Source organism: Hyperolius riggenbachi, chromosome 10 (genome assembly GCF_040937935.1).
Source record: "Hyperolius riggenbachi isolate aHypRig1 chromosome 10, aHypRig1.pri, whole genome shotgun sequence".
NCBI lineage: Eukaryota > Metazoa > Chordata > Amphibia > Anura > Hyperoliidae > Hyperolius > Hyperolius riggenbachi.
This window is the reverse complement of record NC_090655.1, coordinates 24506569-24532824: the sequence shown is the minus strand read 5'-3', so window position 1 is coordinate 24532824 and position 26256 is coordinate 24506569. Positions and strand designations below refer to the sequence as shown.

The 26256-nt window shown below is 48.9% G+C and overlaps 1 protein-coding gene across 3 annotated transcripts in view; it reads left to right on the top strand.

Annotated features, from left to right (window-relative positions):
• The window catches only part of ZRANB1 (zinc finger RANBP2-type containing 1), a 142033-nt gene that overhangs the window by 97236 nt on the left and 18541 nt on the right, over nt 1-26256 (top strand). For 2 of the 3 annotated variants that reach the window (XM_068259402.1, XM_068259403.1), the window contains exons 3-7: nt 9835-10022; nt 22170-22323; nt 23034-23105; nt 23199-23397; nt 24065-24185. In XM_068259402.1, coding sequence (XP_068115503.1) covers nt 9835-10022; nt 22170-22323; nt 23034-23105; nt 23199-23397; nt 24065-24185 — 734 coding nt within the window. The remainder of the gene's footprint in view (nt 1-9834; nt 10023-22169; nt 22324-23033; nt 23106-23198; nt 23398-24064; nt 24186-26256) is intronic. The other variant, XM_068259404.1, reaches the window with a different exon arrangement.

The following is a 26256-nucleotide window of genomic DNA, read 5'->3' as shown; positions in this document are numbered from 1 at the left end:
CGCACCTGTACCCCCTGGCCGGAGGCCAGGGTCCGGGCTCGCACCTGTACCCCCTGGGCGGAGGCCAGGGTCCGGGCTCGCACCTGTACCCCCTGGGCGGAGGCCAGGGTCCGGGCTCGCACCTGTACCCCCTGGGCGGAGGCCAGGGTCCGGGCTCGCACCTGTACCCCCTGGGCGGAGGCCAGGGTCCGGGCTCGCACCTGTACCCCCTGGGCGGAGGCCAGGGTCCGGGCTCGCACCTGTACCCCCTGGGCGGAGGCCAGGGTCCGGGCTCGCACCTGTACCCCCTGGGCGGAGGCCAGGGTCCGGGCTCGCACCTGTACCCCCTGGGCGGAGGCCAGGGTCCGGGCTCGCACCTGTACCCCCTGGGCGGAGGCCAGGGTCCGGGCTCGCACCTGTACCCCCTGGGCGGAGGCCAGGGTCCGGGCTCGCACCTGTACCCCCTGGGCGGAGGCCAGGGTCCGGGCTCGCACCTGTACCCCCTGGGCGGAGGCCAGGGTCCGGGCTCGCACCTGTACCCCCTGGGCGGAGGCCAGGGTCCGGGCTCGCACCTGCACCCCCTGGGCGGAGGCCAGGGTCCGGGCTCGCACCTGCACCCCCTGGGCGGAGGCCAGGGTCCGGGCTCGCACCTGCACCCCCTGGGCGGAGGCCAGGGTCCGGGCTCGCACCTGCACCCCCTGGGCGGAGGCCAGGGTCCGGGCTCGCACCTGCACCCCCTGGGCGGAGGCCAGGGTCCGGGCTCGCACCTGCACCCCCTGGGCGGAGGCCAGGGTCCGGGCTCGCACCTGCACCTCCTGTGCGGCGGCCGGGCTCGCACCTGCACCTCCTGGGCGCGCAGAGGCCAGGGTCCTGGCTCTGGAGTGGAGGGGGCAGCTGACTGTGTCTGTGTGATTCCTTCTTCCTGAAGACATGCGGATGTTTACTTTCCAATGGCTGGCTGTATTGGCGCAGAGAGCATAGTAAATGGAGAGGTTCTCTTGTCAGGCATGACACAGAGCAGGCGTGTGTATTTGTGCTGGCCGGAGTCTCAGGGGCGGCTATAAATAGGGAGATGACTCACAGGGCTGCTTGTAGTGCATTACTGGAGCCAGTCATCTGATGTGCACTGCTCTGTATGTTCATTATATGCACACACTCCTGAACGCTCCCCTTTCTCATTGTGATCCCTCATCTGATGCGCACTGCTGTGTGTGTTCACAATGCTCCCTGCACACACTCCTCAACTCGCTCATCTCTCATGCTGATCCCTCATCTGTAGTGCTACAAGCACTCCTGTATGCACTCATTTCACATGCTAATCCCCTTCTGTGCTGTTCTTAAAGGACCTCTGTCACGAAAATCTTAATATTTAAAATATATGTAAATGTATACAAATAAGTATGTTTCTTCCAGAGTAAAATGAGCCATAAATTACTTTTCTCCCATGTTTCTGTTACTTACAGTAGTACAGTAGGTAGTAAAAATCTGACATTAGGGACAGATTCGGACAAGCCCATCTTCTCATGGGGGGTTCTCAAGGGTTTTTTTTTTTTTAAATGCACTTAGTGAATGGCAGTTGCTCCAACCAACTGCCAAAACAATGTGCAGGGAGGCTGGCCAGCATCTTTGTATAAATCTTTTTCAGGGAATGTCTTTTATAAAAAATAAGGCTTCTTTCTCACCAGGACGTTGTGTTTTAGGGGTCATTATAGGTCGCATAACGTGCCCCTAACGCAACGCCTGGTGGTGTTGTAAGAGGCCGCTACCTAGAGCTGTTATGCAGCTCTTGATGCGCCTTTTTCGTGCTCTGCGATGCGGGACCACGTGATCCGCATCACGTGATCCCGCCAGCCAATCGCCGCACAGAGCAGCCGCTCCAGGAAGTAAACCCTGCACGTCACAGTGCAGTGAATATTCATTAGCCATGTGGCTGGCCGCGGAGGAGGGGAGACCACCTCCTCCAGCATTACTGAGCATGTGCAAACAGTCTAACGTGGCTTAGCCGCGTATAACACATAGCATGCAGCACTTTCTTTTAACTTGCTGCGTTACAATGTAACGCAACGTGGGCACTGTGAACAGCCCATTGATTTTTTTTCATTGCTGTGGGGTGGGCTGCGTTACAGGCTGCTCTAACGTGCGCCTGTAACGTCTCACTGTGAAAGCAGCCTAAAGGTCATGCTGGGAATCCCCTATGAAGAGATGGGCTAGACCAAAACCAGTCGGTGATGTCAGATTTCTACTACCTACTGTAAGTGACGGCAACATAGGAGAAAAGTAATGTATGGCTCATTTTACTCTGGAAGAAATGTATTCGTATTCGTATGAGTGTTAAATTTTAAGATTTTTGTGACAGTTCCTCTTTAAAGAAAACCTGTAACGAAAAAATCCTCCCCTGGGGGGTACTCACCTCGGGTGGGGGAAGCTTCCGGATCCTATTGAGGCTTCTCCCGTCCTCCTCGGTCCTACGGCAGCGGCAAAAAAGCTCCCCGAACGGGATGTAAATTTTTACCTTCCCGGCTCCAGCGCAGGCGCAGTATCAGCTCTCCGCTCGGAGATAGGCGGAAATAGCCGATCGCTGTCGGGCCGCTCTACTGCGCAGGCGCAAGTCTCCTGCCCCTGCGCAGTAGAGCGGACCCGCCGGAGATCGGCTATTTTCACCTATCTCCATGCAGAGAGCCGATACTGCGCCTGCGCTGGAGCCGGGAAAGGCAAATAAATCGGCGCTTGTCAGGCTTGTCGAGGGAGGATTGCGGGACACTTCGGGGGAGCCAGCGCTGGACTGCCTGCAGCTACAGGGCAGGGGGAAGCCTCATTGGGACCCTGAGGCTTCCCCCTCCTGAGGTGAGTACCCCTGAGGGGAACTTGAGGGCCAGGAGGAGTTATTAGCTGCAGGGGCAGGAGAGGTGAATGGCTGCAATACTGTATGCAGTGCAGTCATTAACCCCTCCTGGTCCCTATGTGCAGCCATTAACTGGGTAGACTTATACTTAAGTCATTAAAAACCAGCGTAAGGAGGTCAAATATTGGAGTCTACTTATATTCGAGGATATACAGTAAATACAAATACATACATAGTTTTGTTTGGTTTGAGACATCACCAATACTGGTACAGGTGATGTGGTGGTGGTTGTTTAGTATTTATATAGCAGTGACACCTTCCGCAGCGCTGTACAGAGTACACAGTCATGTCACTGTTCCTCAGAGGAGCTCACAATCTAATCCTCACTATAGTCAGTCTAATATCCTTCTACATTATTATTACTATTATTATTATTTATAGATCTAGGGCGAAGCCAATTCATTTATTTGTGTGTCTTTGGGATGTTTTTGATGAAGCCCACGCAGACATGGGAATAACATACTAACTCCTTGCAGATAGGGCCCAGGCTGGTATTCAATTTGGGGACCCAGCGCTGCAAGGGGAGAGCGCTAACCACTGTACTTCTCCAGCCGTCCACTGAACTAATGCAGCTCTGAGCACAACCATACTGCCACTGGGATTCTATAGCTAGCGGCCTGCTATTCCCATCTCATTACATGTATTCATATAAAGGCTGATCGCTGCTCCTGCCCTCCCACAGAGATACACAGTGCAGTGTAATTACATACATACGCCACACAGCTGAGCCATACTTCACCTACCAGCACATTACTACTATTTCTGTATGCTTAACATTCTCTGCAGCACTTTACAGAGTACACCGAATAGTCCATTTAGAATGTAGGAAAAAACCTGGAGGCTAGGCGGGAATGGGGCATAGCATACAGGCTCCATGTGCACAGAATCCCCGCCGATATACAGCTATCATGGTCTAGTGCCCATTTTAGGGGAGAGCAAATTAAGTCATCGTTAGGTTTTTGGGGTGTGGGAGGAAACAGGAGACATGGGGAGAACACTGAATTTGAAGCGGGGGCCCAGCGCTGCAAGGAGAGAGTGCTAACCACTACGCCGCCATTCACATAATGTACAGCACAATAAGAAACACAAGGAGGTCCCTGCCCTTGTAAGCTTTCAGTCTAGAGCAGGTGTGTCACACTCAAATACAAAGTGGCAGGGCTGTGGATTTTGTACAAAAATCATGCGACCTCGACTCCCGACTCCTCAGTTTCTGAAACCACAACTCCGACTCTGGGTGCCCAAAATTGCTCCGACTCCAACTCCGACTCCACAGCCCTGCAAAGTGGGCCAAAATTGTACAGTGGGACCAAGTCACTGGCCAACCTCAATGCCTACTGGCCTCCATGCTCCATTATAAAGCTCCCAGGTGTCTAATGGCCCCCCTCCAAGGGGGATACAGTTCCCTGGTGTCTAGAGGCCCCCACCCTCCCCTATACAGTTCCCTAGTGTTTGGTGCATTCCCCCTACCTCCCCATATGGCTTCCCTGGTGATCTAGGGCTTCACCTACAATATAGCTTCCCTGGTGGTTTAGAGTGGGCCAAACACAATGCAAAGTGGGGAAATCACTTGGGAGCCAAATGTAATGGCTCTGAGGGCCAGAGTTTGACATGTATGGTCTAGAGAGAATTTAGTAGGCATATCGTTTTGGTTGATGGGCAGGATTAAGATGTCCATGCATTACTTAAAGGACAACTGTAACTAGAGGGATATGGAGACTGTCATATTTATTTTTTTCTTTTGAGCAATACCAATTACCTGGCAGCCCTGCTGATCCTCTGCCTCTAATACATTTAAGCCCAATCTACACTATACGATTCTTTGTACGATTCGATTACGATTCTATTTACGATCCGATTAAATCCGACATGTCCGATCGGGATTCGATTCGATTAAATTTGATTTGTCATTGTTTTGCAATGGCAAATCGAATTGAATAGAATCGAATCAGGATCGGACATGTCGGATTTAATCGAATCATACAAAGAATCGTATCGTGTAGATTGGGCTTTAGCTATGGACCCTGAACAAGCATGCAGCAGAGCAGGTGTTTCTGACATTGTCAGATCTGACAAGATTAGCTGCTTGCTTGTTTCTGGTGTTATTCAGATTCTACTGCAGCCAAACAGACCAGCAGGGCTGCCAGGCAACTGGTTTGTTTAAAGTGTAAAGGTGGCCATACACTGGTCGATTTGCCATCAGATTCGACCAACAGACAGATCCCTATCTGATCGAATCTGATCAGAGAGGGATCGTATGGCTACCTTTACAGCAAACAGATTGTGAACCGATTTCAGCCTGAAACCGTTCACAATCTGTTGTGGTGGTGCTGCTGCTGCTGCCCCCGCCCGCCCGCATACATTACCTGCTCCGCCGGCGCGACTCCAGTCTCCCGGTCACCGCTGCTCTGTCTGCGCTCTGGTCTCCAGGTCCGGCATGCCTCACTTTTTCTAGCCCGGCATTAAGTTTAAACAGTAGAGGGCGCTCTACTGTTTAAACTTCCTGCCGGGCTAGAAGAAGTGAGGCATGCCGGACCTGGAGACCAGAGCGCAGACAGAGCAGTGGTGACCGGGAGACTGGAGTCGCGCTGGCGGAGCAGGTAATGTATGTGGGCTCTATTGCGTCGGTCGTCGGGCACTCGAACGCCGCTAGCGATGCGTTCTTTACCCGCGGGCGATCGACGGTTATTTTCCGCACGGCGCGATCGACGGGATCGGACGAAATGGATCGAAATTCGGCGTGTAGCGTGAACGATTGGCAGCAGATTCGATCCCAGTGATCGAATCTGCTGTCGAAACGGGCGCAAATCGGGCCAGTGTATGGCCAGCTTAACTGTCCGGCGTAAAGTCAATTCTTTTTTTATCTGGTAAACAATAAGGATGCTAATCAGGCAATCCAAAAGTTAAAATCACTATTACTTTCCTTGTTGATAAATGATCATTCCCCAGTTTACCTGACTGTTATTTGGTACGCAAAAAGGAAGTTGCAGGGCATGCTGGGTTGTCCTTTTTTGCTTCTCTTCTTCCCCTCAGTCTTAACTAATGCAGCCTGATTGGCTGAAGCCTCTTTCCCTCCTGTTTTCCCCTCCCACACCTCTGTTCCTCTCTGATTAGCCAATATTTCTCATGAGACAATGCACTTTCTATAGAGAAGGATGGGCAAATGAGGCAGAGGAGAGTAAGTAAGGGAGGAAATTACATCAGGGTTGGCTTTAAAATAGCCACAGTTAGAATGGGAAATGCTAAGGATTCTTTTTTTTTTTTTTTTTTTTTTTTTTTTTTCCCTGTAGAAAAATCACTAAAATTAAAAAGGTGGATGGTGCAATACAAATGTTATGTAAGTAGAGCAAGTATTTATCTACTCTCTATATGTGTGTTGTTGTTTTTTCTTAGATGGTGTGACTGACAGCTCCTCTTTAAAATGGAGTAAAATCTCCATTTAGTAAGCGGGCTTTTTGTTCTCTTTCAGCCCCTTATACACTCCTAGAGGTGCGTACACACATGCGACTATAGTCGTTTGTAACGATCGTTCCCCGATCTTTACCAACGACGATCGTTACAAAAAACGAACCAACGACTATTAAGGCAAACGACGAACGAGGCAAATCGCTACAAAACAAAGTTCTGTCTTGGCGGATTTTTACCACCGACGATCGTTAGCAAAAGTGGTACATCGTTGGAAACGATCGTTCGTACCAGGCTGGACATGCGCATTTCTCTTTTTCTCCAAGGAACTTTACAATTTTATGCGCAGGCGCATTAAGTGCTTTTACGTGGTGTAACGTTCGTTCTAACGATGTGATCGTTACACACTTTTTACAACTAACTTTACTTCGGTCGTTCTTTCGTCAATTAAAAGATCGTTCGTCGTTGACAACGAACGATCGTTGTCGCATGTGTGTACGTAGCATAAGAGTTCTGCTTCACCATGAGCTTGCTGGGTAATCTGTAACTCTGTAGTGTATGTAGAAAGGGGGAGAGTGATTGTCAGGAGGAAGCGGAACTCTTCCTCCCCCAGACACCTGCATAATGCACTGGTTTCCAGTCTGCAGGACAAGGTCATGGACTTTAGCTGGGAAGAGAACAGGGCACTTTGTCACGCAGGGATTCCTGTCAAACTGCTTAAAGGACTACTATTGTGAAAATTGTAATATTCAAAATACATGTAAAAACATACAAATAAGTACATTTCTTCCCGAGTAAAATGTGCTATACATTTTCTCCTGTTGCTGTCACTTACAGAAGTTAGTAGAAATCTGACAGAACTGACAGGTTTTGAACTAGTCCATCTCCTCATGAGGGGATTCACTGGATTTTTTATTTTCAGAAGATCTTAGTGAATGTCAGTTGTTCTCTCCAACTGCCAAAAAAGTGTGAAGCCAGCAGTGGGGCTGTCCAGCATCTTTGTATAAATCGTTTTTAGGGAGTGTCTTTATAAATAAATAAAGGTCTTGCTGAGAATCCCTCATTAAGAAATGAACTAGTCCAGGCCTGGGTAAACTTTTCCCGGCCCAGACAACATGCTGCGGACCAAGGGTCGCATTCCTCCCCTCCTCCCTCCCTGCAGAGTCGCAAGCGAGCGGTAGCTAGGGGAGACTTAAAACTCACCTGATCACTGTCCAGCGTTGTCTCCATGGCAACAGGGCGTCACATGACATGTCAGGATGTTCCAGCGTATTGCACACTAGCAGCGATCGTGTAATACGCTAGCACGTCCCGACGTTGTCGTGACTCCTTGTTGCCATGAAGATGCAAGGCTGGACAGTGATTAGGTGAGTTAAATCTTTCCTAGCTACCCCCCGCTCGCGACTCTTCAGTGGGGGGGAGGAGAGGGCTCTGGCCATATGTTGGTGGTTGGTGAGCCGGAGTGACAGCACAGGCGGACCTTTTCCGTCCCGCGGGCCGTAGCTTGCCCAGTACTGGACTAGTCCAAAACCTGTTTGCTCAGTCAGATTTCTGCTACCTATTCTAAGTGACCGCAACATGGTAGAATGGGAGATGTATAGCTAATTTTACTCTTAGAACAGTACTTAATTTATGTGTTAACATGTATTTTAAATTGTAAAATTTTTCGCTACAGTGGTCCATTAACCACTCTTTGACCACCTAATGCCGTTTGGTGGCCGCAGAGTGGCTCTGTTCTTCGATCACACCATATGGTGTCCTCTCACGAGGAGCGAGATTAGATGGGAGCTCGCACAAGCATAAGCTCTCCCGTCACTATAAACAAACGGCACAGCGATCAGCCTGCCAGCGGCTGATCAGCGCTGGCAGGCTGTTCGTATAATAAAAATGTAAATTGCGCTGACGTCTTGTGCAGCGCTGTACAAAGTATATTGTTTTGTCACTATTGTCTCTGATGAGCTCAGTCTAATCCCTGTCCTAGCTATATAATGAAAGGTAGTGTGTGGCTTTTTTTAATTACCGTATATACTCGCATACAAGACGAATTTTTTACCCCCAAAAAGGGGGTCAAAGGTTGGGGGATCGGCTTGTATGCGAGTCTTTCCTGGTGGTTTGCACCCCCCGCTCCCCCCGCGGCCGCCGCTGCTATTACCTGTTTAGGCAGCGGCTTCCTAATCCGGGTTCCCCTCTCATGTTGCGTATTAAGTGTATCACAGCAGCGCGCCCAGCGCTGCTGCTGTGACGATGCAGGGGGCAGGAAAGAGCGGTTCCCCTAGTGACGACGATGCACATCGCTGCTACAGGGAGCCACGCTCTTTCCTGCCCCCTGCATCGTCACAGCAGCAGCGCCGGGCGCGCTGCTGTTATACACTTAATATGCAACATGAGAGGGGAACCGGGATTAGGAAGCCGCTGCCTAAACAGGTAATAGCGGGGCTGCGGGGGGAGCAGGCAGCTATACTGGGCACTATACTGGCTATACTGGGTCACTACCTACCAATACTGGGCACTATACTAGCTATACTGGGCACTATACTAGCTATACTGAGGCACTACCTACCAATACTGAGCACTTTACTAGCTATACTGGGCACTATACTAGCTATCCTGGGGCACTATACTGGCTATCCTGGGGCACTATACTAGCTATACTGGGCACTATACTAGCTATACTGAGGCACTACCTACCAATACTGAGCACTTTACTAGCTATACTGGGCGCTATACTGGCTATCCTGGGGCACTATACTGGCTATCCTGGGGCACTATACTGGCTATCCTGGGGCACTATACTGGCTATCCTGGGGCACTATACTGGCTATCCTGGGGCACTATACTGGCTATCCTGGGGCACTATACTGGCTATCCTGGGGCACTATACTGGCTATCCTGGGGCACTATACTGGCTATCCTGGGGCACTATACTGGGGCACTATACTAGCTATACTGGGGCACTACCTACCAACACTTGGCACTTTACTAGCTATACTGGGCACTATACTAGCTATACTGGGACACACTTGGGGGAGGGGGGGGGGGTGTCACGCGGTCTGCATCAATCCAGCATTTCCTACCCCCGGCTTATATGGGGGTCAATCATTTTTACCCGGGGTTTTTCAGGTAAAAGTTGGGGGGTCGGCTTATATGCGAGTATATACGGTAATTAAAAAAAATCAAAATTGAAGCAGCAATCTGATACCCCCCAAAGAAATCTATATTTGTGAGAAGAAAAGGAGGTAAAATTTGGGTGCTAAGTTGTATGGCCGAGCAATAAATCGTTAGAGGAATTTCACTACTTTTTTCATTTTTTTTATTTTTTTTGCCCACCTCGGGCTCTCTTTAAATGCAAACTATTTCCCTCTATTGGTCTCTTCTCGTTCATATAACAGTTTCAGGGTATTTCTGGACCCACTTTGGCCTATTATATTTTTTTAATAATCTGTAACAGGAGTGTGAAACAATCTCTTCCAGGAAGTCTAGTAATGCAATACTTTTATAGCACAATGCGATCTGTGCCAATAAACAGCTCACCCGTGTGCTTTGTCTTGCAGGTGTGGTAGAAGGGGACCTGTCTGCGGTGGAAGCGTACAAGAACTCAGGAGGGGACATCGCTCGGCAACTCTCAGCTGATGAAGTTCGTCTGTTGAACCGTCCGTCGGCCTTTGATGTGGGTTACACTCTGGTGCACCTGTCTATCCGTTTCCAGAGGCAGGACATGCTGGCCATCCTTCTGACAGAAGTGAGGACCCGTCATCCATCCTGCAGCCCCCTCCCCCTTTTGTCTTTTATATAGGGATAGTCAATGAGATGCAAATAACTGAGTTGATGCGGGATTATGAAAATGTTGTAAGCAAAATCATGCAGCTTGGAAATAAATTAAATCAATCGAATTTTACCTCAGTAGGATTTGATTGGTCCATTTTCAAGCTGCATATATTTGCATACAAAATTTGCATTATCAACTTTGCATCTCATTAACCATCACTGGTCTTCTATGCTAGAATTACCAGAGCTGTGGAGACGGTACAAAATCATCAAACTCCGACTCCTCTATTTATGAAACCGCCGACTCCAGGTACCCAAAAATTACTCCGACTCCTCAGCCTTGAGAATTGCTGTCCTTTAAGAATGGGTTGTTTCCCGAATCTGAAGTGATGCTGTGTGGACTTCATACATCCAGTCTACACTGTAGTAGAGAAGCTTTTCAGTTTGCTGTGATCACGGCCTCCCCTTTAGTGATTTACCACAATCTGTATCCATTGCAACCAAAGCTTACATCTCAGTTTTCCTCTAAGCTGATCTGTTAAATCCAGGGTGTGTCAGGCTACCATACAGGTTTGGAGCTTAGTGTATCAGTGTTGAGAGGGTTTTTTTTTTTTTTAAGGCTTTGCTTAATCTGTGAGGTCCTTCCCCAGACACTGCACGGCCCCTTATTGTGCCCTGGACTCGCGCGGTGTGCTTTATGCGCCCTCATGGATCTCGCTACTGAGCAGCTGTGCAGAGCGGCCGAGAGCATTGCCTGGACTGTCCTCCGCGCACGCGCTGTGTGCTCTGTGTGCCCTCATGGATCGCACTCCTGAGCTGTTGTGCAAAGTGGCCAAGAGCATGGCCTTGACTCCTCTCCGCGCATGCGCGGTGTGCTCTGTGCGCCCTCATGGATCGCACTCCTGAGCAGCTGTACAGAGCGGCCGAGATCATGGCCTGGACTGCCCTCAGCGCATGCGCTGTGCTCTGTGCGCCCTCATGGATCGCACTCCTGAGCAGCTGTACAGAGCGTCCGAGATCATGGCCTGGACTCCTCTCTGCGCATGCGCTGTGTGCTCTGTGCGCCCTCATGGATCACACTCCTGAGCAGCTGTACAGAGCGGCCGAGAGCATTACCTGGACTGCCCTCAGCGCATGCGCTGTGTGCTCTGTGCGCCTTTATGGATCGCACTCCTGAGCAGCTGTACAGAGCGGCCGAGACCATGGTCTGGACTGCCCTCAGCGCATGCGCTGTGTGCTCTGTGCGCCCTCATGGATCGCACTCCTGAGCAAGCTGTGCAGAGTCGCCGAGAGCATTACCTGGTCATGTGTGCTTCATAAATATTCAGAACCGTGCAGGCTGAGGACACTCCTGGCGACAGCTGCTACATACAACTGCAGGAGTGCACAGAGGATGCACGGGGTGGGCAGAGCATGCACCTTTGAGCTCCTGCTAAGAATGGGGGCTATAGCTGCTGCATGGTGGGGACCCCTTAATGTCTAGGGACCTTCCAAATCATGCAGGTATGCATAATGTGAAATAAAATGTAGTGATTAATCCTTCTGAAAGCAGTTGGTAAGCTTTAGCGCTTTCACCTATTCACTATTTTGTGGGTGGTATTTATCAAGACAGTAGTGGAGTGAGGCTGGCTGTACACTGTACTTTTTATTTTCTGTATTTTGGCATTGTTAGGGGTGCCCACACTTTTTTCCAACTCGCGAGCTACTCGAACATTTAAAATGCTAAACTTTGCATACCCCCCCCAATCATGATTGTGCAAAGGCCGATACAGATTCCTTGCCCCTACAACCACATAATCAAGTAGGCTTTCCTTCACCCAGTAGAAGTAGCCAGGCATAGGTGCCCCCAGTATAGGTAGCCAGGCATAGGTGCCCCCAGTATAGGTAGCCAGGCATATGTGCACCAGAACGCGTAGCCAGGAATATGTGCACCAGTTGGAGCTGCTGCTGTCGCTCCTGCGACTGGAGCTGCTCTCTTTGTAACTCCAAGTATGAACGTAAATCTGCTCCCGTCAGTCCTGGTAACAACTGCTGGCTCATATTGCCCAAGGCAGCAAAGTTTAGTCCAGAGCGGCTTGTTCCTGGCTGTGGGTTAGCAGAAGCTGGGAACACTGCGTGATCCAGGGTATTCACATCACCCGGAGCTGCAGTAGCAACGTCAGCACTTACAGAGCTCAGTGTGCTGGGCGACGTTGCACGAGGTGGTGGCGAGGCTTCCCGTAGGGAATCTGAATCTTCCATTGCCTAGCCGTTCCTCTCAGTCAACGCTTTGATCAGCTGTGTTCGGTTGCGGTTCAAAGCGGCAATGCCGTGCGACTCGCACAGGGTTCGCAAGTCAGAGACAGACCAATTCTGGTAATCCTGAACTGAATCAGACATTCAGAAGAGAAGAGTAGAAGAAAGAATAGGATATAGCAAAGAAAAGTTAGGAAATGTAGACCAATCTATTGCTATCAATGTGTACCGTTTTGTAAGACAGGATACTTAGTGACCACTGTCTTATTATTCTGGTTGCAAAGACTGAGTTTGCCAGCTCTTTGCGCTTTGATTTCCCAAAAGCTGGCTATGCCTGGTTTTGGGGTGTGCTATCACCACCACTGCCCACCAATGTGACAGTCCAGCCCCGCGATCCCGTCTAAAAGACCGGTTGCTGGATCATCAGAAGGTAGTAATGTGACAGAGCGTGCCAATCACTTCTAATCTGCTCCCGTTGGCATTCAGGAAATAATCGCACCTGATAGCAGGAAGTACGATGAGCAGACTGACAATTAAGATTGGTCACAACGCTGTCGATAATATGTAATGTGACAATCGCTCACCCATCCCGTATTACTAGGCCACGGTTGCCATGCAGGTCTCATGCACTAGAGTCTTCTGAAGGCAGAATCACTGTGTGTTTAGTAAACTGTTAAGATTGGTTGGCGGTGCCCATGCATGTACAATCCCGATTGTATGTACAATCGGTAAACTAAAATTATCAGTTTCACGCTGGAAATTGGGTCATTTCACTGCCACCACTCTCATGTTCAGGGAGCATAATAAAACATGGTAGAATGACTCTTCAGTAGGCAGGTTTGTTGTAGCTGCAATCAGGTGACCAGAACAGGCACAAGACTGAACGATACAATTGTTAGTTTTATTCTAAAACTACATACACACAATACTTTAACTCACAGGTAAATATACCTGTCTGGCAGAACAGATTGGTTTGATTCTCCGAAACCGTACAGGTTATGTTAAATCTAATATTTTCAGGTTGTTTAGAATTTTTCAAAAACAATATCAAACTTGAGGCGTCTGGAGCGAACTGTGACCCTAAAATGCATATCTCTGCTTTGGCAGAGCTTACCGTGAATTCGGAAACCTCCAATCGTGTGGTTTGTTCCGAATTTCATAATAGGCAAGTTCTAACGGCCGACGCCCGTTTGGAAAGTCATATTTATGACAAAAGATTGTGTTCATATTTGAGTTCACAGGAAGGTTTTCTTAATTTAGTGAGAAGACAAGCTGGGAGATGGCCTCCTTTGATCTCTTCAGCTGAGGAAACCAGAGGAGACCCCCTTGCTGAGATTGATGCCGACCAGTCTGAAATCCTTGGACTAAATTGCTTCTGTCAAGCTCATATCTGACTTCATTTAATAGATGGGCCATATAAACTTCCCAGGGAGGCTTGGGAACAGCTTTCACACCTATGTGCAAGGTTCTGTAATTGAAAGCTATCAGTGATTGGGAGTAGGGGGGGGGATAAAAAGTTGATTTAAGAAAATGTCATTTTTACTATTTGCAATGGCGCACACGCGGTTTTCTTGGGAACAGTGTGAGTGTCACAGGTAGCTAGGCATGTCTGCCAGTATAGGTAGCCAGGCATATGTGCTCCAGTATAGGTAGCCAGGCATATGTGCTCCAGTATAGGTAGCCAGGCATATGTGTGCCAGTATAGGTAGCCAGGCATATGTGTCCCAGTATAGCTAGCCAGGCATATGTCTGCCAGTATAGGTAACCAGGCATATATGCTCCAGTATAGGTAGCTAGGCATATGTGCTCCAGTATAGGTAGCGAGGCATATGTCTGCCAGTATAGGTAACCAGGCATATATGCTCCAGTATAGGTAGCTAGGCATATGTGCACCAGTATAGGTAGCGAGGCATATGTGCACCAGTATATGTAGCGAGGCATATGTGCACCAGTATAGGTAGCCAGGCATATGTGCACCAGTATAGGTAGCCAGGCATATATGCTCCAGTATAGGTAGCTAGGCATATGTGCTCCAGTATAGGTAACCAGGCATATGTGCACCAGTATAGGTAGCCAGGCATATGTGCACCAGTATAGGTAGCCAGGCATATGTGCACCAGTATAGGTAGCCAGGCATATGTGCACCAGTATAGGTAGCCAGGCATATGTGCACCAGTATAGGTAGCCAGGCATATGTCTGCCAGTATAGGTAACCAGGCATATGTCTGCCAGTATAGGTAGCGAGGCATATGTCTGCCAGTATAGGTAGCGAGGCATATGTCTGCCAGTATAGGTAGCGAGGCATATGTGCACCAGTATAGGTAGCGAGGCATATGTGCACCAGTATAGGTAGCGAGGCATATATGCTCCAGTATAGGTAGCGAGGCATATGTGCACCAGTATAGGTAGCGAGGCATATGTGCACCAGTATAGGTAGCGAGGCATATGTGCACCAGTATAGGTAGCGAGGCATATGTGCACCAGTATAGGTAGCCAGGCATATGTCTGCCAGTATAGGTAACCAGGCATATGTCTGCCAGTATAGGTAACCAGGCATATGTCTGCCAGTATAGGTAGCGAGGCATATGTGCTCCAGTATAGCTAGCCAGGCATATGTGCTCCAGTATAGGTAGCGAGGCATATGTGCTCCAGTATAGGTAGCGAGGCATATGTGCTCCAGTATAGGTAGCGAGGCATATGTGCTCCAGTATAGCTAGCCAGGCATATGTGCTCCAGTGTAGGTAGCCGGGCATATGTCTGCCAGTATAGGTAACCAGGCATATGTGTGCCAGTATAGGTAGCCAGGCATATGTGCTCCAGTATAGGTAGCGAGGCATATGTGCTCCAGTATAGGTAGCGAGGCATATGTGTGCCAGTAGAGGTAGCCAGGCATATGTGCACCAGTATAGCTAGCCAGGCATATGTGCTCCAGTGTAGGTAGCCAGGCATATGTCTGCCAGTATAGGTAACCAGGCACATGTGTGCCAGTATAGCTAGCCAGGCATATGTGCTCCAGTATAGGTAGCGAGGCATATGTGCTCCAGTATAGGTAGCGAGGCATATGTGTGCCAGTAGAGGTAGCCAGGCATATGTGCACCAGTATAGCTAGCCAGGCATATGTGCTCCAGTGTAGGTAGCCAGGCATATGTTTGCCAGTATAGGTAACCAGGCATATGTGTGCCAGTATAGGTAGCCAGGCATATGTGTGCCAGTATAGGTAGCCAGGCAAATGTGCACCAGTATAGCTAGCCAGGCATATGTGCTCCAGTGTAGGTAGCCAGGCATATGTCTGCCAGTATAGGTAGCCAGGCATATGTCTGCCAGTATAGGTAGCCAGGCATATGTGTGCCAGTATAGGTAGCCAGTCATATGTGTGCCAGTATAGGTAGCCAGGCATATGTGTGCCAGTATAGGTAGCCAGGCATATGTGTGCCAGTATAGGTAGCCAGGCATATGTGCGCCAGTATAGGTAACCAGGCATATGTGTGCCAGTATAGGTAGCCAGGCATATGTGCTCCAGTATAGCTTGCCAGGCATATGTGCTCCAGTATAGCTAGCCAGGCATATGTGCTCCAGTATAGGTAGCTAGGCATATGTGCTCCAGTATAGGTAGCTAGGCATATGTGCTCCAGTATAGGTAGCTAGGCATATGTGCTCCAGTATAGGTAGATAGGCATATGTGCTCCAGTATAGGTAGCTAGGCATATGTGCTCCAGTATAGGTAGCTAGGCATATGTGCTCCAGTATAGGTAGCTAGGCATATGTGCTCCAGTATAGCTAGCCAGGCATATGTGCTCCAGTATAGCTAGCCAGGCATATGTGCGCCAGTATAGCTAGCCAGGCATATGTGCGCCAGTATAGCTAGCCAGGCATATGTGCGCCAGTATAGCTAGCCAGGCATATGTGCGCCAGTATAGCTAGCCAGGCATATGTGCGCCAGTATAGCTAGCCAGGCATATGTGCGCCAGTATAGCTAGCCAGGCATATGTGCGCCAGTATAGCTAGCCAGGCATCTGTGCGCCAGTATAGCTAGCCAGGCATATGTGCGCCAGTATAGCTAGCCAGGCATATGTGCGCCAGTATAGCTAGCCAGGCATATGTGCGCCAGTATAGCTAGCCAGGCATATGTGCGCCAGTATAGCTAGCCAGGCATATGTGCGCCAGTATAGCTAGCCAGGCATATGTGCGCCAGTATAGCTAGCCAGGCATATGTGCGCCAGTATAGCTAGCCAGGCATATGTGCGCCAGTATAGCTAGCCAGGCATATGTGCGCCAGTATAGCTAGCCAGGCATATGTGCTCCAGTATAGGTAGCTAGGCATATGTGCTCCAGTATAGGTAGCCAGGCACGTGTTCTCCAGTATAGGTAGCCAGGCATAGGTGCTCCAGTATAGGTAGCCAGGCACGTGTCCAGTATAGGTAGCTAGGCATGTGTGCTCCAGTATAGGTAGTCAGGCATGTGTGCTCCAGTATAGGTAGCCAGGCATATGTGCACCAGTATAGCTAGCCAGGCATGTGTGCTCCAGTATAGCTAACCAGGCATGTGTGCACCAGTATAGGTAGCCAGGCATATGTGCACCAGTATAGGTAGTCAGGCATATGTGTTCCAGTATAGGTAGCCAGGCATATGTGCACCAGTATAGCTAGCCAGGCATATGTGCACCAGTATAGCTAGCCAGGCATATGTGCACCAGTATAGGTAGCTAGGCATATGTGCTCCAGTATAGGTAGCTAGGCATATGTGCTCCAGTATAGGTAGCCAGGCATATGTGCTCCAGTATAGGTAGCCAGGCATATGTGCTCCAGTATAGGTAGCCAGGCATATGTGCACCAGTATAGCTAGCCAGGCATATGTGCACCAGTATAGCTAGCCAGGCATATGTGCACCAGTATAGGTAGCTAGGCATATGTGCTCCAGTATAGGTAGCTAGGCATATGTGCACCAGTATAGGTAGCCAGGCATGTGTGCTCCAGTATAGGTAGCCAGGCATGTGTGCTCCAGTATAGCTAGCCAGGCATATGTGCACCAGTATAGCTAGCCAGGCATATGTGCACCAGTATAGGTAGCTAGGCATATGTGCTCCAGTATAGGTAGCCAGGCATATGTGCTCCAGTATAGGTAGCCAGGCATATGTGCACCAGTATAGCTAGCCAGGCATGTGTGCTCCAGTATAGGTAGCCAGGCATGTGTGCACCAGTATAGGTAGCCAGGCATATGTCTGCCAGTATAGGTAACCAGGCATGTGTGCTCCAGTATAGGTAGCCAGGCATGTGTGCTCCAGTATAGGTAGCCAGGCATATGTGCTCCAGTATAGGTAGCCAGGCATATGTTCTCCAGTATAGGTAGCCAGGCATATGTTCTCCAGTATATATAGCCAGGCATATGTCTGCCAGTGTAGGTAACCAGGCATATATGCTCCAGTATAGGTAGCAAGGCAAGTGTGCACCAGTATAGGTAGCCAGGCATGTGTGCTCCAGTATAGGTAGCCAGGCATGTGTGCTCCAGTATAGGTAGCCAGGCATGTGTGCTCCAGTATAGGTATCCAGGCACGTGTGCTCCAGTATAGCTAGCCAGGCATATGTGCACCAGTATAGGTAGCCAGGCATATGTGCACCAGTATAGGTAGCCAGGCATGTGTGCACCAGTATAGGTAGCCAGGCATGTGTGCTCCAGTATAGGTAGCCAGGCATGTGTGCTCCAGTATAGGTAGCCAGGCATGTGTGCACCAGTATAGCTAGCCAGGCATGTGTGCACCAGTATAGGTAGCCAGGCATATGTCTGCCGGTATAGGTAGCCAGGCATATGTCTGCCAGTATAGGTAGCCAGGCATATGTCTGCCAGTATAGGTAGCCAGGCATATGTCTGCCAGTATAGCTAGCCAGGCATGTGTGCACCAGTATAGCTAGCCAGGCATGTGTGCTCCAGTATAGCTAGCCAGGCATATGTGCTCCAGTATAGGTAGCCAGGCATATGTGTGCCAGTATAGCTAGCCAGGCATATGTGCGCCAGTATAGGTAGCCAGGCATATGTGCGCCAGTATAGGTAGCCAGGCATATGTGCGCCAGTATAGGTAGCCAGGCATATGTGCGCCAGTATAGGTAGCCAGGCATATGTGCGCCAGTATAGGTAGCCAGGCATATGTGCGCCAGTATAGGTAGCCAGGCATATGTGCGCCAGTATAGGTAGCCAGGCATATGTGCGCCAGTATAGGTAGCCAGGCATATGTGCGCCAGTATAGGTAGCCAGGCATATGTGCGCCAGTATAGGTAGCCAGGCATATGTGCGCCAGTATAGCTAGCCAGGTGTGCCGCCGCTGTTAACCTGACCTGCCCTCCACCACAGTTTAACCACTTTACCCCCAGCAGTGTGGATTTCTCTGTCCCCTTTTCCACCGATGTTTTGTGGGAGGGGATTCCAGAGAAGGGGTGAAGCGCATGCAAAATCTTGTGAGCGGGAATGTGAGGAGGTGATTCTAGAGGAGGACAACAGAAGATCGTGTGCAGATCTGAGATTTCGATTGGGTTTGTATCTGGAAATGAGTGATGATATGTACCGGGGAGAGAGATTGTGGAGAGCTTTGTAGATTGGGGTTAGGAGTTTGAACTGGATCCTCTGGTTAGTTGGCAGCCAGTGGAGAGCTTGACAGAGAGGGTCAGCTGAGGAAGATCGAGAAGAAAGATGAATGAGACGAGCAGCTGAGTTCAGTACCGACTGGAGCAGGGCCAGTTTGATAGACTGTCGTCCACAAAGTAGTACGTTGCAGTAGTCCAGACGAGAAATTATGAGAGCGTGTATTAACATTTTAGTTGTGTCTTGAGTGAGAAAGGGATGAATGCGAGATATGTTTTTGAGTTGGAGATGGCAGGAGCTGGTTATGGAGTGAACATGAGGAATAAAAGAGAGAGAAGAGTCGAATATTACCCCAAGCACCGTGCTTTGGGAACTGAAGTGATGGGCGTGTTATTAACATTCATTGTTACTTCAGGCAGAGAGGTGGCCAGAGACGGTGGAAAAATTATTAGTTCCGTTTTACTCATATTAAGTTTTTTAGGAAGGGAGAGGACATGAAGGAGGATATAGCAGACAAGCAGTCGGGAACACGTTTGAGGGGGGAGTTAAGGTTTGGGTCCGAAAGGTACAGTTGCGTATCGTCTGCATACAGGTGGTATTGAAAACCGAATGAGTTGTTTAAGTCGCCAAGACCATGCATGTAGATGGAAAAGAGGAGGGGACCAAGGACAGAGCCTTGAGGAACCCCGACAGACAAAGCATAAGGAGAAGTGATCTGATCTGAGTAGGAGACTGTGAAGGACCTTCCAGAGAGGTAGGAAGATAACCATGTGAGAGCAAGGCCCTTTATTCCTACGTCATTACGCGTTTCGTCAGATTGCCCTCCACCACACTGGGAACCCCCTCGCTGGCGCTGCATGACTGGCTCGGAGACCTCATATCAGCAGTGACTAAAAGTAGAAAGGAAAGAGGTGGCCTTATAACGGCGCACTATTTCAAAAAGTCCTTCACGATCTGCCAAGTAGTGCTTCACGATCTACTGGTAGATCGCGATCGACGCAGTGGGCACCCCTGAGTTAGACTAAACATCTAATCATTTATGAAAGTGTAGTTGAACATTTCCGGTCAATTATTGTGATCGAGATTAAGGGCAGAAATCCTTCTAAAGACGGGTCATTAAATAATTATTATATCCAGGCCAGGGATGCGGAGTCTGAGTGGGAGCAATTTATGGTCCACTGGAGTTGGGGTTGTCAAAAACAAGATGTACCGACTCCCTAATAGATTTAATCTGTAATTAAAAGGAAAAAAAAAATTATTCTTTTTAAAATTCCTTTGCTTATATCAGTTAAAATGATAGGTTATTAGAATTTGTTGGGAACTACAAATTAAGTTACACAGTTGTACTATACTCTACGTATGCACTCCCCACAGAGCTGTTGTGAATCCACTGAGAATCTGTGCGCACTGATCACAGGAGTGTTGTCTATCCGTAAACCTGGTTCAGATTGTGCATGAAGAATGTGTAAGGCCTGGAACCCACTGAAAAACGCAAAACGCAACCGCTAGCGTTTTGTCTGAGCGGTTTGCAAGCGGATTCATGCGCGTTTTTGGTCGTGTTTTGCAACATTGTATTTTTTTCCCCAGCGGGTGCCTAGCGTTTTGCATTTTTATCCTGATTGGTCCTGTGAATTATTTTTCATTTTGTTACAGTGTGCTGAACCGCAAAACGCTAGCAAAACCGCTCCGTTTAGGTTTTGCTGAGCGTTTCTGCTAGCGTTTCAATACTTTACATTGAAGCGCTAACGCTCCCAAAATGCTGCAGGTCCTGCGTTTGCGTTTCTGGGAAACGCAAACGCTCCTGTGGAAGTTGCCCCATCCATTAACATCAGCTGAGCGTTTTGGCAAAACGCTAGCGTATCGCAGTGCTGCCAAAACGCTGCCAAAAGCGCTCCTGTGGGTTCCAGCCCTAATACAGGGAGAATCCCCTCATTCTCCTGCAGAGTACCTGCACATCACTCATTTTTAAGGACATCAGAGGTGAAAATAAACTGATGAGATAAACAATAGTATCTATCCTCCGCCTCCTAAAAAATGACTTTTTAAGACATCCCAGTGTTTACATTTAAATCTACTTTTTAAGTTATTACGGTTTCATTGTCTCTGCTCAATGTTACATTCATTGCTCACATCTATGAATTGTTGACCCTTTTTATCTCTTTCCTGCTCTCAGAAGCCATTTACTGCCAGGAAATAGTTTTATGGCTGTAATTCTTCATCAGTGAGCATTATGCTGAACGCAGTCCCAACCTAGACAGAAACGGTCACTTTCATTGTTAATGTTTAACTCTTTCAGGCAAAATAGAAAAAAAGGAACACAGCATAGTTATTTGTGTGTGTGGCACAGTACATACACGTGTCTCTCATCATGTCACATGTCACCTCGGATGTCCTTTAAGATTGCCACTAATGTCACAATTTGCTGAATGATCAATTATGAACGATTCTTCGTATGACCGATTACTCATATGAAGAAGCATCTGTAATCAATCGTTCAGTAAATTGTATCGTTAGTGGCCACCTTTACATGTATCAACAGTTAGATTGCCTAGGGGCAGTGATGGCTAACCTTGGCACTCCAGCTGTGGTGGAACTACAAGTCCCATGAGGCATTGCAATACTCTGACAGCTCTAAGCATAACTCGGGGAGGCAGAGGCATGATGGCATTTGTAGTTTGGTCACAGCTGGAGTGCCAAGGTTCGCCATCACTGAGGCATGACCAATGTTCTTTGTTCTTGTCTGTAGTTTGTTCAAGTCCTCTTACCAAGGACTAGTTTTAATTACTATGTAACGGCTACTTGACAGCTATAGTCTGTTTTCAAATGCATCTAATGCTAAAAAGTTAGAATGCTCCAACACATCGTCTGTTTAATAAGATTCACTGGAACCCTGTATCAGCTGGGCTCCTGTGCATAGATCTGCCCCTATGAGGCAGTTCTAATGGCCCGGTTTTTCTGTATCCGATATAGAAGAGGCAGAGACCTTTCTCTGCAAGGTGTCAGACAACAGGCTATATGCTGGAACCCGGCTGATATGGATGAATAATGATCTGAGAGGGATTTGTCTGATGGGAACGTCGACCAATGTATGGCCAACTTGAGAAATGTAAATAAATGAGCGGTTGTAGTTTGTGTGGTCAGGAATTCATCAGATTGTTGTCCCGCCCAGAGGGTGGCTGTCCTCCGCCCATACATAGCAGAGAGATTAGCTGGGATCGGGCAGTGCCAAAGCTTTTCAGTCATTAGGCCCATATCAGCGCATGCACACGTCTGCAGGTGCCTCTCATATGTCACTAACAGGGCTTTATGTTTACAGGTGTCTCAGCATGCAGCCAAGTGTATCCCGGCCATGGTGTGTCCTGAGCTGACCGAGCAGATCAGGAGAGAGATCGCAGCTTCCATGCACCAGAGGAAGGGAGACTTCCCCTGCTACTTCCTCACAGACCTCGTGACCTTCACATTACCTGCAGGTGAGTGGCAGCTTTACCCTACCCCCCGCTTTCACATACTCACAGACCATGTGACCTCACATTAACTGCAGGCCTTACCCCCCCCCCCCCCCCCCCCCGCTGTCGCTTCCTCACCACACAGACAATGTGACCTTCACATTACTTGCAGGTGAGTGTCTGCTTTACCCCCCCCCCAACGCCTGGGCCGGGCAGAGGTGAGAGAGGCTCCAGCCTCAGGGCGCAGTGTAGGAGGGGGCGCACAACTCGCTCAGCTATCATTCCCCTATTATGTTTTTGAAACCGAGAGAAATAAGAAAAGGGGATACATGGCAGTGACTACAAGCCAGATAACTAGAGATGAAGTTGTTGAGTGGGTTGGGGGCCCTGGGGCGTCTTAGTCAGAAATCAATCAGTGTGTTATGTCTGGGGTGGGAGGGATGGAGGGGCGCACTTTGGTGTCTCAGCCTTGGATGCTAGAGGACCTTGTCCCAGCTCTGCCCCCCCCCCCCCATCCCCCACTGACACCTCCTCACAGACCTCGTGACCTTCCTTCACATGACCTGCAGGTAAGTGTCGGCTTTACCCCACCCCTCGATGTCACTTTCACTTTTTCAGACCTCATAGGTTGAAAAACTGCATGAGTTCATAGAGTTCCAGCAGAAAGAATGGTGCAGCACTTTCCTGCAGGCTCACATGTATTTCATTATACAATGTCTATTTATCCTTTACAGATATTGAAGATCTGCCTCCCCCTGTTCAGGAGAAGCTGTTCGATGAAGTTTTGGACCGGGATGTGCAGAAAGGTGATTGCTTCAAATTCATTGATACCAAATTTGCTTTTTGTTTTTCACTCATCATAGTTACTGTAAATCAAATGGCTCATCTCTTTATTTCAGAGCTAGAGGAAGAATCCCCCATTATTAATTGGTCATTGGAGCTGGGGACACGTCTGGACAGCAGACTTTATGCACTTTGGAATCGCACTGCAGGTGACTGCTTGCTGGACTCAGTACTACAGGCCACATGGGGCATCTACGACAAGGACTCGGTGCTAAGGAAGGCTCTGCACGACAGCCTGCATGACTGTTCCCACTGGTAACTACCATTCCACTGTTACACTATTGTGTTCCCCCACTGGTGAAGGGGTATGTTCAGCTCAGTCAGATCACACTTCAGATCACAGCTAGTGTTCCCCCACTGGTGAAATGGTATGTTCAACTCGGGCAGACCTGTTAGTCAGATCACAGCCAGTGTTCCCCCACTGGTAAAATGGTATGTTCAACTCGGGCAGACCTGTTAGTCAGATCACAGCTAGTGTTCCCCCACTGGTTAAGTGGTATGTTCAACTAGGACAAACCTGCTCTAACCAGATCACAGCTAGTGTTTCCCCCCCATTGGTGAATTAGGATGTTCAGCTCAGTCAGACCTGCAGATTACAGGTAGTGTTCCCCCACTGCTGAAGTGGTATGTTCAGCTCAGTCAGAGCTGCTGCAGTCAAATCACAGCTTGGGATTCCCCCGTTCGTGAAGTGGTACTTTCAGCTCAGTCAGACCAATATCAATTTTTTATTTTATTTTTTTGGTAGTGGCTTCTCATTTGCTGTAATGGAGGAAGGGGCAGGTGCAATGTATGACTTGGTTCTTGTGGAGCATAAAGTTCAGGATTGCATTAGCCAGCGGAGTTGTCACCCTCTGGTACCTGATCTACATGGGGTTCTCCATCTCCTGTACCTGATCTGTGGTGTTCTCTCTCTCCTGTGCAGGTTCTACAGCCGCTGGAAGGAGTGGGAGTCTTGGTACTCGCAGAGCTTTGGGTTACATTTCTCTCTACGAGAGGAACAGTGGCAGGAAGACTGGGCGTTCATCTTGTCACTCGCCAGCCAGGTAATGATTGGTGTCTACACGGATTGTATTGGCCAGAGCAGGGACGTCCTGCCAGCCACAAAGCTTACTTGTGCAGGAGGACATCGATGTCGTCCACTTCCCAGACCAGGAACTTATCTGTAGTGCCGCTTCCTGTTCCTCTCCCAGAAGCCAGTTTGCACCACTGCCTGTTCCACTCCCAGAAGCCAGTCTGCACCACTGCCTGTTCCTCTCCCAGAAGCCAGTCTGCACCACTTCCTGTTCCTCTCCCAGAAGCCAGTCTGCACCACTTCCTGTTCCTCTCCCAGAAGCCAGTCTGCACCACTTCCTGTTCCTCTCCCAGAAGCCAGTCTGCACCACTTCCTGTTCCTCTCCCAGAAGCCAGTCTGCACCACTTCCTGTTCCTCTCCCAGAAGCCAGTCTGCACCACTTCCTGTTCCTCTCCCAGAAGCTAGTCTGCACCACTTCCTGTTCCTCTCCCAGAAGCCAGTCTGCACCACTTCCTGTTCCTCTCCCAGAAGCCAGTCTGCACCACTTCCTGTTCCTCTCCCAGAAGCCAGTCTGCACCACTTCCTGTTCCTCTCCCAGAAGCCAGTCTGCACCACTTCCTGTTCCTCTCCCAGAAGCCAGTCTGCACCACTTCCTGTTCCTCTCCCAGAAGCCAGTCTGCACCACTTCCTGTTCCTCTCCCAGAAGCCAGTCTGCACCACTTCCTGTTCCTCTCCCAGAAGCCAGTCTGCACCACTTCCTGTTCCTCTCCCAGAAGCCAGTCTGCACCACTTCCTGTTCCTCTCCCAGAAGCCACTCTGCACCCTCCACAAGTTCTCACCTGCTCTGTGAACAGGAAAAGGAGAAACTAGTTGTTAGGAGAGGAGTAGAAAGAATTCTACAGATATCCTAAATAAGAACCCCTCATGTCAGGGTGGCTGGGAGATGCTTCTGGACAGAGCTGGTGTTGGAATCCTGTATTCGGAAACCCGATTTATGTTGAACACCGCACTAGCGGACAGAGTGACAGAGTGATTGCTCACGCTAGGCTTCATGCGACTCCGACGCTTCCTCCTTCTGGCTTGGTAGGAGGAAGCGTCATCATCGTATAAAGCGCGGCGTGGACCGCAAACCTTGTGACCCTCTCCACTAGCTTGGGTTCTGAAATGCGGTGTTCAGCACAATTCGCCTTCCTGAGTTTGTACACTATTTCTTGATGAGCATTTTTGTGGGAACGTTGCTGTCACCTTTCCTTGTTCACAGGCGGGCCCTTGTTTCCATGCCCAGACAAGTTAATGAATATTTTTGGTGTATATTCTGGTTCGTGAGCAGTCTCTGCAGCAATATCCATTATTTTACATAATGCCAGCCTCTTCCTCTTGTGCTGCTTCGGGTGACCGTCCAGCAGTCTGTTTATTTATTTTTGTTTTTTATCAGCACCAAGTAATATCTTGAGCGATTCCCTTTCAGACCTATGCTGTCCATTTTTCAGATACAGAAATGACTCCTTCACGTAGATCATTGTTTTGGGGTGTGATGAAAGAGACAGTACACTTCTGAAAGGCAGTCCTTCAAAAATTCATAGTCTTATTCAAGTGTATTGCATACAGTGCTCAGCCTTTATTTAAAATGCGGCCTATTCGCTAGTGTGGAAATTATCCTGTAATTTACTGTGATGCTGTACAAATCTTAAAAGACCACTACCATGAATTACACTTTGACCAGCAGAAACAATTTTTGCTGCCACATAAACAGTAATTGTCCTCATTCTCCCCATGAGTTTGTGCAAGAATTTAAAAAAAGAAAAACGTGAAAAGCTTTACTTAAAGTGAACCAGAGACGAAGGACCCTCATGTATTTTACCATATAGATCAGTGGGAACATTGGAGAAAACACATACCATACTTTGTTTCATTCTACACTGCACAGCTTGTTTCTTATCAGACCTGATAAAATCCCTGACTGAGCATTTAGTCTGGCTTTGCTATATTGACTCCGCTATAATGATTCCTGAGCAAAGCCAGCAGGGGGCAGGCTTGGACTTGAAGAAATGAGAGAACACAGACTGAGCTATAATGATTCTTGAGCAAAGGCAGACTGAATG